This window comes from Pseudorca crassidens, chromosome 2 (assembly GCF_039906515.1).
Source record: "Pseudorca crassidens isolate mPseCra1 chromosome 2, mPseCra1.hap1, whole genome shotgun sequence".
Lineage (NCBI taxonomy): Eukaryota > Metazoa > Chordata > Mammalia > Artiodactyla > Delphinidae > Pseudorca > Pseudorca crassidens.
Window position 1 is genome coordinate 7,910,204 of NC_090297.1, and position 12,092 is coordinate 7,922,295.

The 12,092-nt window shown below is 46.1% G+C and overlaps 1 protein-coding gene and 1 long non-coding RNA gene across 2 annotated transcripts in view; one reads left to right on the forward strand and one right to left on the reverse strand.

Annotated features, from left to right (window-relative positions):
* The window catches only part of PGD (phosphogluconate dehydrogenase), a 15,399-nt gene continuing 3,307 nt past the window's right edge, over positions 1–12,092 (forward strand). The window contains exons 1-8 of the mRNA XM_067719958.1: positions 1–153; positions 773–848; positions 1,547–1,726; positions 3,894–3,959; positions 4,543–4,661; positions 6,373–6,442; positions 9,315–9,449; positions 11,055–11,244. Coding sequence (XP_067576059.1) covers positions 146–153; positions 773–848; positions 1,547–1,726; positions 3,894–3,959; positions 4,543–4,661; positions 6,373–6,442; positions 9,315–9,449; positions 11,055–11,244 — 844 coding nt within the window. The 5' untranslated portion in view covers positions 1–145. The remainder of the gene's footprint in view (positions 154–772; positions 849–1,546; positions 1,727–3,893; positions 3,960–4,542; positions 4,662–6,372; positions 6,443–9,314; positions 9,450–11,054; positions 11,245–12,092) is intronic.
* The window catches only part of LOC137215197 (uncharacterized), a 20,720-nt gene continuing 11,264 nt past the window's right edge, over positions 2,637–12,092 (reverse strand). The window contains exons 3-4 of the long non-coding RNA XR_010939211.1: positions 4,091–4,269; positions 2,637–4,003 (exon numbers count right to left, since the gene is read on the reverse strand). This is a non-coding gene — a long non-coding RNA (uncharacterized lncRNA). The remainder of the gene's footprint in view (positions 4,004–4,090; positions 4,270–12,092) is intronic.

The window sequence follows — 12,092 nt, forward strand, 5'->3', positions numbered from 1 at the left end:
CTTCCTTGCGATTGGCCGGCGCTGGAAAGCCGCGGCCTGGGCCTCGGGAGGCGAGCAGGAGAAGAATTCAGTCCCGGTCGTCCGCGCTGCGGCTCGCTGTTCGCCGGTTCTCCTCGGTCCAGCCTGCTCTGCCGCCGCCGCCGCCATGGCCCAGTGAGTGGCCGCCCGCGGGCGGCCGGGGAACTTTCCGAGGGCCGACGCGGAGGCCGGAGTCGCCCCAGACGTCGCCTCGCCCCGGGGGTCTTCTGAGCCCGGCCTCGTGGCTCCTGGAGCCCCGGCCCTCCAGGGAGCCGCCAGACCCCGAGCCAGCCCCGCGGCCTCGCCTTTTCTCGGACCCAGCCCCTCTGCCCCTCGCGGCGGCGCAGGCGGATCTGGTTCCTAGGAAGGGCGCGAGGGGAGGGGACAGGCGTGGCCGCGGGAAGCCCGGGCTGCTGGACGGTCCGGCTGTGGGAGACGGGAGGCCTGGAACGAGTCGTCAGCAGCTCGGATAGAGCGCAGAAGAGGCTTAGTGCCGTGGACCCCCTCCTGCGGGCCCCCTCTTGGTTGGCCCAGGAGAACATGAGGACCCGTTAAGTGGCAGAGCGGGGTGGCCCGCCTCGAGTTTCACGGAAGGCTGCAAGCCCGGGGTCTAAAGTGCAAAAGGGAGGAGGGGATTAGAGGAAAGTTAAGACGTGTGATCAATCACAGCAAAAGCTAGAAAGCTCAGGGTTTCTGACTTGGAATGAATTAAGTGAAGCTGACGGTTTCCTTTGTTCCTTTCCCCGTCTTTTAGAGCGGATATTGCGCTGATTGGACTGGCTGTCATGGGCCAGAACTTAATTTTGAACATGAACGACCACGGCTTTGTGGTAAGTTAGGAGGGGCACACTCTTCCCTTACGGATTCTTGTTGCCTTAGTCTGAGTGCTGGTGACCGTTCTGATTCCGAAGAACCCATATAACGTGGAACATGGTTCTCTTTATATGTGCCCTGTTGCTGCTTAGGACGTTTTTGCAAGAGATTGAGAAGCACCACTTTGCATGTGGGTGTGGGAGGGGCAGCTCCACAGCTCTCCGAGGAAGGAGAGTCCTGCTAAATGTATCTGCAGGTTCTGTCAGTTCTGCAGCCTTGAATAAACCTGTCGGTATCCTAAGGAGGAGAAGTCCCGCTGGGAGTATAGATTTCTGACTTTATTTCCTAATGGGATCTGGTGAAACGTTCGGGTGTGAATACTAAACTGGCTTAGATACAGGATTATCAGTGACAGAAGATAACAGTCTGGAACTAGCTTGTTCCCAGATTTGAGTCCTAACCAAACAGCGACAGACTCTTATCCAGCCTGATAAGTTTTGGGCAGTTGACATTTGCTTATATTCAGTTCTTTACCTTTTCATCCTATTAAAATTAACTTTATGGTGATCAGTCAGCACTTGAGTGGGGAAAAGGTAGAATCAGGGTCCTACCTCCCCAAAACCTTGGGCTGCATAGACATTCCATTGTCACTTGGTCCTCAGTCTGAAGGTCTTGTATGTCCCAGATCTCCTGATCAGGCCTTTTGTCCTTCTAGGTCTGTGCTTTTAATAGGACAGTCTCCAAAGTTGACGAGTTCTTGGCCAGTGAGGCGAAGGGCACCAGGGTGGTTGGTGCTCACTCCTTGGAGGAGATGGTCTCCAAGCTGAAGAAGCCTCGGCGGATCATTCTGCTTGTGAAGGCTGGTCAGGCCGTCGATGATTTCATTGAAAAACTGGTGAGGCCAGCTCTCTCCCCGCTGCTACTCGTGTGACAGAACGTCTCTCGTTCCCTTCCTTTAGCTATTTCACTTCTTTTTTTTTTTTGGCCGCGTCGGGTCTCTCCCATTCTGGCGCGTAGGCTATAGAGCGTGCAGGCTTAGTTGCCTCGCGGTATGTGGGATCTTAGCTCTCCGACCAGGGATCGAACCCACATCCCCTGCATTGGAAGGCGGATTCTTAACCACTGGATCCCCAGAGGAGTCCCTCACTTCTTTTTGCTTAAGAAATTTTGTCCCTTTTCAATTTTTGGGTATGATCTGCTCAGTTCTGACAAAATGTTGCTTAAAAGTCTCAGTGTTGGTTAACTTGACTGGCACCAATTAAGTAAAAACATACCCTCAAGTGGTAGTAATTGTTAGTATATAAAATTCTGAGGACAGCAAGAGACACGTCCATAAGAATTCATTATCAACCAGAATAGAAACAGTAGTAATCTCAGTGAGCTCTATCTTTGATATTCAAAAAAAAAAAACTTATAGTTTTGATTGTGTATTATGAATGTTTAGTGCTAGTCACTATTAAACCTTACTGTCCAAATTTAGAAATAGATTTCATTTTTCTCAGTATTCCTATAAAGCAACAATTCTCAAATTGTTGTATCATTTAATATAAATGACAAGAGATCCCCCTAGGGAGTCCTAGCAAATGTATCTTTTTTTGGAAGAAGAAAGTAGGCACCTGGGTGGTGCTGGCCGTGCTGTGGTAGGTGGCTGCCTCTGTGCAGTTCTGGTCCCTGATCATCAGCTGAGGGGGCGTTTGCGTCACAGAGGTGCTGATCTTGGTTCTTTGACACATTGTAGTCTGACCCCTTATTTAGGCTTTCCGCCACCTCAGGGCCAGGGGATAGTGGACCCATTTGTTCGTGGTCACCGCCATCTGTACTCTTCCCAGCTTGTTCTCACTGGAGGCCTGATGTCCACTCCTCCACTGGGGTGTCTGTGGGAGAGGAGGGGCCGAAGGGACAGCTGCCTTTTCCCCAGGGAGCGTGCCCGGCACCTCCTGGTCAAAGCGCTGTTGCTATAAGCTTCTGGGGGGACACCTCTAGGGCCCCTTTCCTCAGCATACCTCTGGGGGAAGATCATACTGTATTAACCAGGAGGATTGCCCTCACCATCAGTAAACGGAAACAACCTCATTGCCAGTGCCCTGCAAAGACATTTTTCATCTTCACCAAGAACTTGATTGAACAACGTATTCATTAATCGAAAGAACTTTTTGGCCAACCCCATCGATACTGAAAAACAGTTCTACAGTATCAGCTCTGAAAAAACCAAGGCATTAGCCATTTGGAAGAAATGTTTTGTTGTGAGAAGTGTTGTAACAATAAACAAAGGAAAGGGATGAACATTCCTTTCCCAGAGGAGTAATGTTACCAGTGGGGTTGTTTCTACAGGGAGAGGAATTTGTAACCAGTATGCTACCGTTAAAAAAAAAAAAAAAAAAAGACCTAGAAAGGAAGAATGTTGTGATAAAGGACACACCAGACTTTGTGTAGTAAGATGCCAAGCTGCCTATGGTCAGCTACAGACAGAATGGACTGAAAAATGGTAGAGTACTCTTCAGCATAGGACAGTATTAAGTAATGTTACCTGGAGCCTTGTTGGGGGAGACTGAATAATGAATACAGTAATAAAGCCAGCCTGACTGGTGTGGCGTAGGAAGATACTCTTGTTCAAGGCTTGGTCTCTTGCTGCCATCTCCAAGTGGTGGTGATCAAATTGTTTATTCATACACAAAACCATTTGATATTTACTGGACCCCTACTCTGTTTTAGGCAGAGATTTTATAGGTCTTTTAGAGCTAATCCAATCTGGGAATAAATATCAGGCAGGTGGTACACATTGGAAACACAAAATTTTCCAAGTAGGTTTTGTTCGTTGTAAAAATCTTAGTTAAAAAGGATTATTTCGGTTGTGGAGAGTTCTGACTGGGTTTGCTAGCCCTGAGCTTTTAAATAGGGTCTAGCTCTAGCCCCAAAGAGGATTGTTGAAGATTAAATAATATATGTATACTTTCAGACAGGGTTTATTTGGGATAAATTCTTGTTTGCTTTAATTGGTCAAGGTATGTTTATTTTTGTCTTTTATTTTTTTGGTCCGCCTTAATGCTGGTGTCTGGTTACAGGTACCCTTGTTGGACACTGGTGACATCATCATCGATGGAGGAAATTCTGAATATAGGGATACCACGGTAAGCATTTTTCAGTCCACATTCTTCCAGGTTCTGAGAACATTCTAGAAAAAAGTACCAGCATTGCACATGTGACAGAAGAGTAGACGTCTTTCTGTGGTGCTCTTTTGGGATTGGCCATTAAGACATACCTGATGGATGAGATTCTCATTAGTCACACACGTAACTGAAAAGAATGACTGCTGCTTAGATACGGCAGGCTGGGCGTGTATGCTTAGTCTTCCCTTCCTGTCCAGCCACTCCGTGATACATCAGTGTGCAATGTGGGTGAGCACCACTGTGCTGATGGTCTCATGTACAAGGTCATTTCCTGTATAATGAGAATGTATGTTTAGCTTTAGTATTTCCCTTTGAGGACAGGGTAGCCATATTAAACTTCCATGGATTTTTTTTTTTAATTCCCAAACAGAGGGGATTAGTAAGTCAGAAAGGGGATTAAATTTCCTGAATGACCAGGTTATTAGTGGATCCTTGGGTCATTTAGTCAAATGTGGGATCTCCATACCTGTCTTGTACCTCTTCTCATTCAGTGGGAGAAACTGATTTTAGGGAAGCATGACGAAATTCTTTTTCTCTCATGTAGAGACGGTGTCGAGACCTCAAGGCCAAGGGAATCTTGTTTGTGGGGAGTGGAGTTAGTGGTGGAGAGGATGGGGCCCGGTATGGCCCATCACTTATGCCAGGAGGAAACAAAGAGGCTTGGTGAGTACCAAAGGCACCACCCTTGCGTCGACACAGGGACGCAAGGTGAGAGAACGGGTGAGCTGTGAGCAGTTCTGCCACCCGATCTCCTCTGTGCAGTCTGAGTGTTGGAGATGGGAGATGCTGGAAATATTTCTTTTATGTATACATTTTTTTGCTTTGACATAACGCGTGTGCCTGTTCCTCCTTTCCTTTTTTCTTCTGTTATTTCCTCTAGTACCAATAATGGAAGTTCTAAATAGGCTTCAAGGGTTCAGAGGCTTTAATGAGGCAGCTCAGATAATGTCCTGTGCACTGTCTGGACTTACGAGTAAGGTCTGCCTCTTCAACTCATATATGGTGTATTTAATCATTGTGAGTAATGGCAAAGTCAGACAGGGCCTCTTTCGTCCCAGGGAATGAGGTGGAAAATTTTTATTTGACTGGGGAAAAAACGAATTTTACACTGCTCACTGTGTTGTGTATAAGAGGAAGGGTTGGCCGCAGAAGGGGGGATGCTTTGGTGATGATGTAGCTGGAGGGCTGTATAAGGCATAGGCTGTGGGTGATGAGCGGAATAGAGGATTAAAATGAAAAGATGCAAGTAATTAATTATACATAATGTAGACTGAAGGAAACACCGCTGTTGAGACTGCAGGAAGAGAGAAAGCCAGATAGAGGATGATAGAGAGATGGAGCAGAAGAGAAAGAAATAGAAAAGGAAGGATCCTTGTGAGGGAGACGTGGGAAGGCAACGCGCTTTTCCGAGTGAGTTCGGTTTCCGAATATTCTAGACTTATATTAGGCATTAAAGTAAGGAGTGATCAAACCTAATCCCCAAAGGTGAGGGGTTGACTGGGGAAGATTAGTCTTTTAATTACCTCCCTAATGATTAAGTCTGGGGATTCTCTTCAGTATGTTAAAGTCTAGAAATAAAGGCCTTCCTGCTTCTCAAAAACTTAAAAATATTTATTTTGGGGTACCGCTAAGTGGGCTGTTACAAATGCAGACAATACACATGAAGAAGTCTGCTATACAGAGGTGCTCTAGTTCTCATTAATACATTTTCTCACACTGACCTGTTAGAAGCAGAAATGGTACTTTTACCTGAAACAATCAGTCAAAGTTCAGGGAAGCTCTAAAAGCTTAAGATGTAGCTACCCCAGCCCCCTCCTCCTGAGCGTTCACTTTGCAGCCCTGTCAAGTTTTGTGTCTTTACCAAAACCCTTTTGTGAAGAAGGCTTTATTGGTCAAAAGTGAGGAGAACAGTAGGGAACAGCGTCAGGAGTTACTCTGTGCGCCTAGGGGAGGCGGGGAAGGAATGAACAACAGTTGCTTTTTCTCTGGATGATAAGGAATGTAGCTCTTGGAAACGTTGCATGGTTCTTTCTGTCCAGAATCCTGCTGTGCTTGATAACATACATCCAGACTGATAGAAGCGATCGCTACAGGAACGGCTTGGAATCACAGCTGCTTCTGATAGTGCGATAGAAATGTCTTCCGGGGCTTTGCTGACCCTCTCACCCAGCCTTTTTGTCTCCTGTCTCAAATCAGATAGTCCGCAGCCTCTGACTGATTTACCTTGAGGACTTAGCTTATTCATTACTTTTTTGTGGGCATTTCCACCGACCGCTAGAAAGGAAACAATTGGGGGGCGGGGGGGAGTCCTTGAGAATTTCGTGAAGACCCAGGCCCCTTGTCAGCAGCTGAACCACCCACTTCCTTCCTACAGGCCCCACATCAAGGCCATCTTCCAGGGCATCGCCGCAAAAGTGGGGACTGGAGAACCCTGCTGTGACTGGGTACGTTGTGGGCCCCCCTGAAGCCACTTGGCGCCATGGGCACTGACATGACCAGGGGCAGAGCAAGGATCACCATGGTCCCAGCGGTTTGCTTTGTGACATAAGCTCCTCAATGTTTACGTCACTAGCACAGACAATGCCGAAAATGCATCAGTTGTACATGTCCTTGTATCTTAACTGGAGGTTGATATTAAAAGCAGCCCTTGTCAATTCATCTAAAATATGGATTCCTTAAAAAAGGAACAGGAAGGGCTTCCCTGGTGGTGCAGTGGTTGAGAGTCCGCCTGCCGATTCAGGGGATGCGGGTTCGTGCCCCGGTCTGGGAAGATCCCACGTGCCGCGGAGCGGCTGGGCCCGTGAGCCATGGCCACTGAGCCTGCGCGTCCGGAGCCTGTGCTCCGCAACGGGAGAGGCCACAACAGTGAGAGTCCCGCGTACCACAAAAAAAAAAAAGAAAGAAAAAGAGGAACAGGAAGGATGAGGTGAAGTAAGATTTTCTTCGTCATGTTACTTCATGGCTAAAGAGAGGATGTCAAGGGAGTTGCCTGGTGGTCCAGTGGTTAGGACTCTGCACTCTCACCGCCGTGGCCTGGGTTCAATCCCTGATTGAGGAACTAGGATCCCGCAAGCCGCATGGCGTGGCCAAAAAAACCCAAAAAGAACAAGAAAGAAAGAATGTCAAGGGGGTAGGGGAGGAAAAGAAGAGAAAGAGAATGTCAGAATCAAAAGTGGAATTTGCTCCCTGGGGTAGGTATTCTGTGCTTAGAACAGAGTAAGCTGCAGCTCTTTGCCCTCACTGAATGCGAAGGAGGCCGAGGCAAATTCGTTCCCTCCGTATATTTTATGTTGCTGGTAAAATAAATTTTATCCCTTGTTACAGCCTTAGTCCATCCCATGGATGGAAAAAAAAACACTAGGCAGGGGAGACCTGAGTTGTCTTTCTGGCTCTCCATTGACTAGCAGTGTGACATTAGGCAAGTCATTTTCTTCCATGGGCTTCAGTTTTCTCACCTGTCAAATATGGGGGTTGGACTGGATGACCTCCAAGTTCTCTTTAGCTCCTGATCCCCTTGAATTTTATTCTACGTGCCATTTTTATGATGTTAGTTTTGCTTTATATGAGATAAAAGGTAGAGAAGAAATGAGGACTTGGGCCCATGGGGGATGAGGGGAGTCCTCCCCCCAGGCCTCACAGTGCCTGGTGACTAAGCCGCTCCTTACATTTTAACCAGTGGTCACTGAGTTCAGTCAGAACCTGCTTAGCGCTGAGAGACGCTGGTGCTGTGATTTAGAAGACCGAGTAATTTTCTCACTAGTGTGAAGGATTGGGAAGGGAGCTTTTGTTCCTTAACAATACACTGCTGCAGTAAAAAAATAAAAAAAAAAGTACAGTGACAGTAACTTCTTTTTAGATACATTTAGGACATAAATCATGAGGAAATTAACAGTACTTGCCTGTGTATCTTGATCAACTCCTGTTGACTTCCTATAACCCCAAGCCTTACTCTTAGGTTACTGAAAAGAAAAAACTGGCATAGATACTAAAAGCAGGCACCCCTTAGCTCAGTTTTGAAGTTACAGGAAGGAAGGGGTGAAGCAAGGTATTATTGGCCATGTTACTTCATGGCCAAAGAAAGTGTCAAAATCAGAAAGGGGGGACTTCCTGGGTGGCATGGTGGTTAGGAGTCTGTCTGCCAATGCAGGGGACATGGGTTCGAGCCCTGGCCCGGGAAGATCCCACATGGCGCAGAGCAGCTAAGCCTGTGTGCCACAGCTACTGAGCCTGCGCTCTAGAGCTCGCAAGCCACAACTACTGAAGCCCGCGCGCCTAGAGCCCATGCTCCGCAGCAAGAGAAGCCACGGCAATGAGAAGCCCGTGCACCACAACGAAGAGTAGCCCCCGCTCACCGCAACTAGAGAAAGCCCGCGCACAGCAACGAGGAGCCAACACAGCCAAAATAAATTAAAAAAAAAAAAAAAAATCAGAAAGGGTAGGCCAGCAATGGAAACATAGATAGAGGAAGTCTCTATGTCAGGGTGGCAGTGTGACAGCATCCACCCCAGCAGTGCTGCCAGCACTGGTCCACCGGCAGGCATATCCCTGTCATGGTGACGGGAGTGTCTGACTGCAGAACTCTCCTTGTTCTGACTCCTTGCCCTCCAACCAGTTTTCAGATAATCTGGCTTCCCAAGTAGCTTGTCCACAGGGACAGGATGTGTTGATCAGACTAACACTTGTAACCATTAAGATACATAGTTAAATTTCTCATCATAAATTTACAGACTGGTATTCTGATTTTATACATCTTGCCAGCTTTATTAGAAATCAGTACCTTGTCAGTTGTGGGACCCTGGCAAGAACACAGTTCTGGGCTTCCAAAGGCAGACCTTGCATCTGAGGTCATTTTATCTCTCGGTGGCCATTACAACTACAGTACGTTTATATATTGTTTAAAGTACAAGTGACTTAATCAGCTTCTTTTCACCTGCGGTTGCTAGAAAAATAACCAGGGAAAAGAAGACTCCTTTTACTTGTGGGAGGGGGCTGGGGAGTGGGGAGTTACTTTTAATCACAAGGAGAAAGAATGGAAAATGTAGGCTAAAGACCTGTGGGTACTTCACAGTGAATTTGGGGATTTTGAAAAACCTTTAAAGGAATGAATTTGGAGTTAGTTTACAATAGCATCGTGCTGGATTGAAGCTTGTGTTGAGTTGTTATATGATGATTCGTCTTTTGAAAATACTGTAAATATTTGTTCGTATTTATTATTTTTTTGTATGGGGAGGGAGCCTTGCCAAAGAACTGGATGTGGACTTCTCTGGTGTATTTCCTGGCTCCCTGAAGGCCTCTTGGCGCTTGTGGCTCTAACAGGTGGGGGACGAGGGGGCAGGACACTTTGTGAAGATGGTGCACAACGGGATAGAGTACGGAGACATGCAGCTCATCTGCGAGGCCTACCACCTGATGAAAGATGTCCTGGGCATGGAGCACAAGGAGATGGCAAAGGTGAGTCCTGGGCCCTGGGCGGGGGGAGCGCTGCTCTGGTGAGAAGGCTTTGCTGGTGACGATAAGTCCTTCCTCATTCTTTTTCCCTTGGTCATTCTGGTGGCCTGGATGGACTCCGCCTAATCTAAGGGAAGCTCCCAGTAACAGGACCATAAAATCTGACAGCCAGTCACTAAGCCAGAAGTTCCCAGAGACTCTTGGTGTAATCCTCTCTCCCACTCAGGGACCCTGACTGTGTCAGGCCTGTGTCACTTAATTGCCTGGTCTCGTTTGATCCTCCGTTGGTCCCATGTGGGAGGTGCAGCAGAAGCTCGCTTTTCTGATCCAGGTGGGACTGGCTGTTAGACAGCTATTCAAAAAAAGGTAGTCAAAGTTGGGAAACATAGCATTTCCCCCAACATTTTATTATGAAAATGTTCAAACATACAACAAAATTGAAAGAATTGGACAGTGATCAGTTACATACACACAACCTAGATTCCACCATTAACATTTTACTCTGCTTACTTTGTCGAATATCGTCCATTCGTCTATTAGTTTTATCTTTTTTAAAAAATACACTTCAAAGTAAACTGCAGACATTTGTACTGTTTTCTGTAAATACTTCAGCATCATTAACTAGGCAAACATTTATTTTAACTGAAAATATAGGAAGGTACGTTCAATCACCCATCATTTCATGGAGAGCCAGGTCCTTCTTTTAAGTGTGGCTCTGCTGCTTAGCATTCTAATCAACTTTCTTATCATCTAGAGTTTGTAGTTTCAGTTATTTCAAGTGGAACATGATTTAAAGACACTTTCGAGGCACACAGTGCAGAATCCTTCCAGATTTTTTACATTCTTTTCCCTCCTAATTTTAAAATTTGTGTTGGGAATTCCCTGGTGGTCCAGTGGTTAGGACTCTGCACTCTCACTGCCAAGGGCCTGGGTTCAACCCCTGGTTGGGGAACTAAGATCCCACAAGCCATGCGGTGTGGCCAAAAAAAAAAAAAATTGCGTCATCCCCACTTATTTTGTTTCACTAACTTGCCTTTATTGTTCTTTCCAAAACAGTTTGACTTAGTTTTCATAGAAACATTGCTTTTCTTTTTGTGTTCATATTTAATTGGTTTGTATAATATGAGTGCCGGGCACTGTTGTATGTTGGGGATATATTAGTGGAAGAAACAAAGTCCCTGCCCTCATGGACCTTGGAAAGATAGGCAGTAATGACTAAATACATAAAACCTGTTCGTGATCACTATTATAAAGAAAAGTAAACGGGAGGAAGAGGCTGCTCTAGAGCGGGTGATCAAGGAAAGTGACTGTACGAAAACCCAAGCGAGGTGAGGGGACACCTGGCTCTGAGGAAAGCACTGGCCTGGTGACCAGAAAATCAGCATGAACAGGTTGAAATCAGAAGCAGCTGACTGTTGGTTAGCATAAAACTCAGCTGGTGGCAGAAGTGTTCGGGTGTCCTGCAGAGGAGCCTGGTAGCCTCAGGGGTTGAGCAGGCTGTGAGCATCGGTCAATATTTACATGGGAAAGGGATGAATCAGTTAAGGGAGCATCTCCGGTATAATCCTAGGTTCTCCCACATTGTTTTCTTTCACATCCTGCGCACAGGCCTTTGAGGAATGGAATAAGACAGAGCTGGACTCATTCCTGATTGAGATCACAGCCAATATTCTCAGGTTCCAAGATACTGATGGCGAACACCTGCTGCCAAAGATCAGGGACAGCGCGGGGCAGAAGGGCACCGGGAAGTGGACCGCCATCTCTGCCCTGGAGTACGGCGTCCCCGTCACCCTCATCGGTAACACTCAGCTTTGGATTGAACCTTTTCATCTCACTGTTTTGACCCTGGTGTCTTTCTAGCAACTAAGAGTTACCAGATCTCTCAGAGAATCTCTTCAACCCTAGTCGGCTTTCCGAGTGTGGTCTGCTCTTTCTGCCCTTGAATAAGTTGACGGTGTGAGAGAGGCTGAAGCTGCTGTTGAATCTCTTCTTTATAATCCTTCTGTCAAGCATGTGAGCTTTGAGATAAATTCAGAAGTTACTACCTGTCTTAGCCAGTTTGACTTTGGGGATCGTTTTAACGTTAGTGATTAAATTGTAGTCAATGACCTAAGATCTTTCTAATAGGGAAGCTAACTGTAATGGAATTTTTCATACAAAAGTTCACAGAATAATAAAAGTTTATGTACTCAACATTTATTACTATTTTGCTGAGGTTTTTTCCTCAGATATTTGAGGAATAAAATATTACCTAAGCATTTCCAGTCCTTTAATATTCTTTTCCTAAGTTCCTTACCCTTTTTCTTTTAGAAGAAAACTACTGTCCTGAAGTGAGTGTATATCCTTCCCATCCATGCTTTTTATCTTGTCTTAATGAGCTAAGCATCAAACTCAAAAAGTTGTAGAGAGAAGGAAATAATAAAAAGCAGAAATAAAACAAAAATAATAAGGGGATTAACAAAACTACGTGATGGTTCTTTAAGAATAAAATAGATACATTCTGTCAAGATTGGAAAAGGAGAATGGAGGCTCCTGGTCTGCTTAATGAAGGCTGATCTTTGCTCCTGGCAGAATGGTTCCCCCTGCAGTAATAAAACAAGTTTTCTTGTTGACTCTTCCAGACATAGGTTGCCTTTCCCTCTCTAG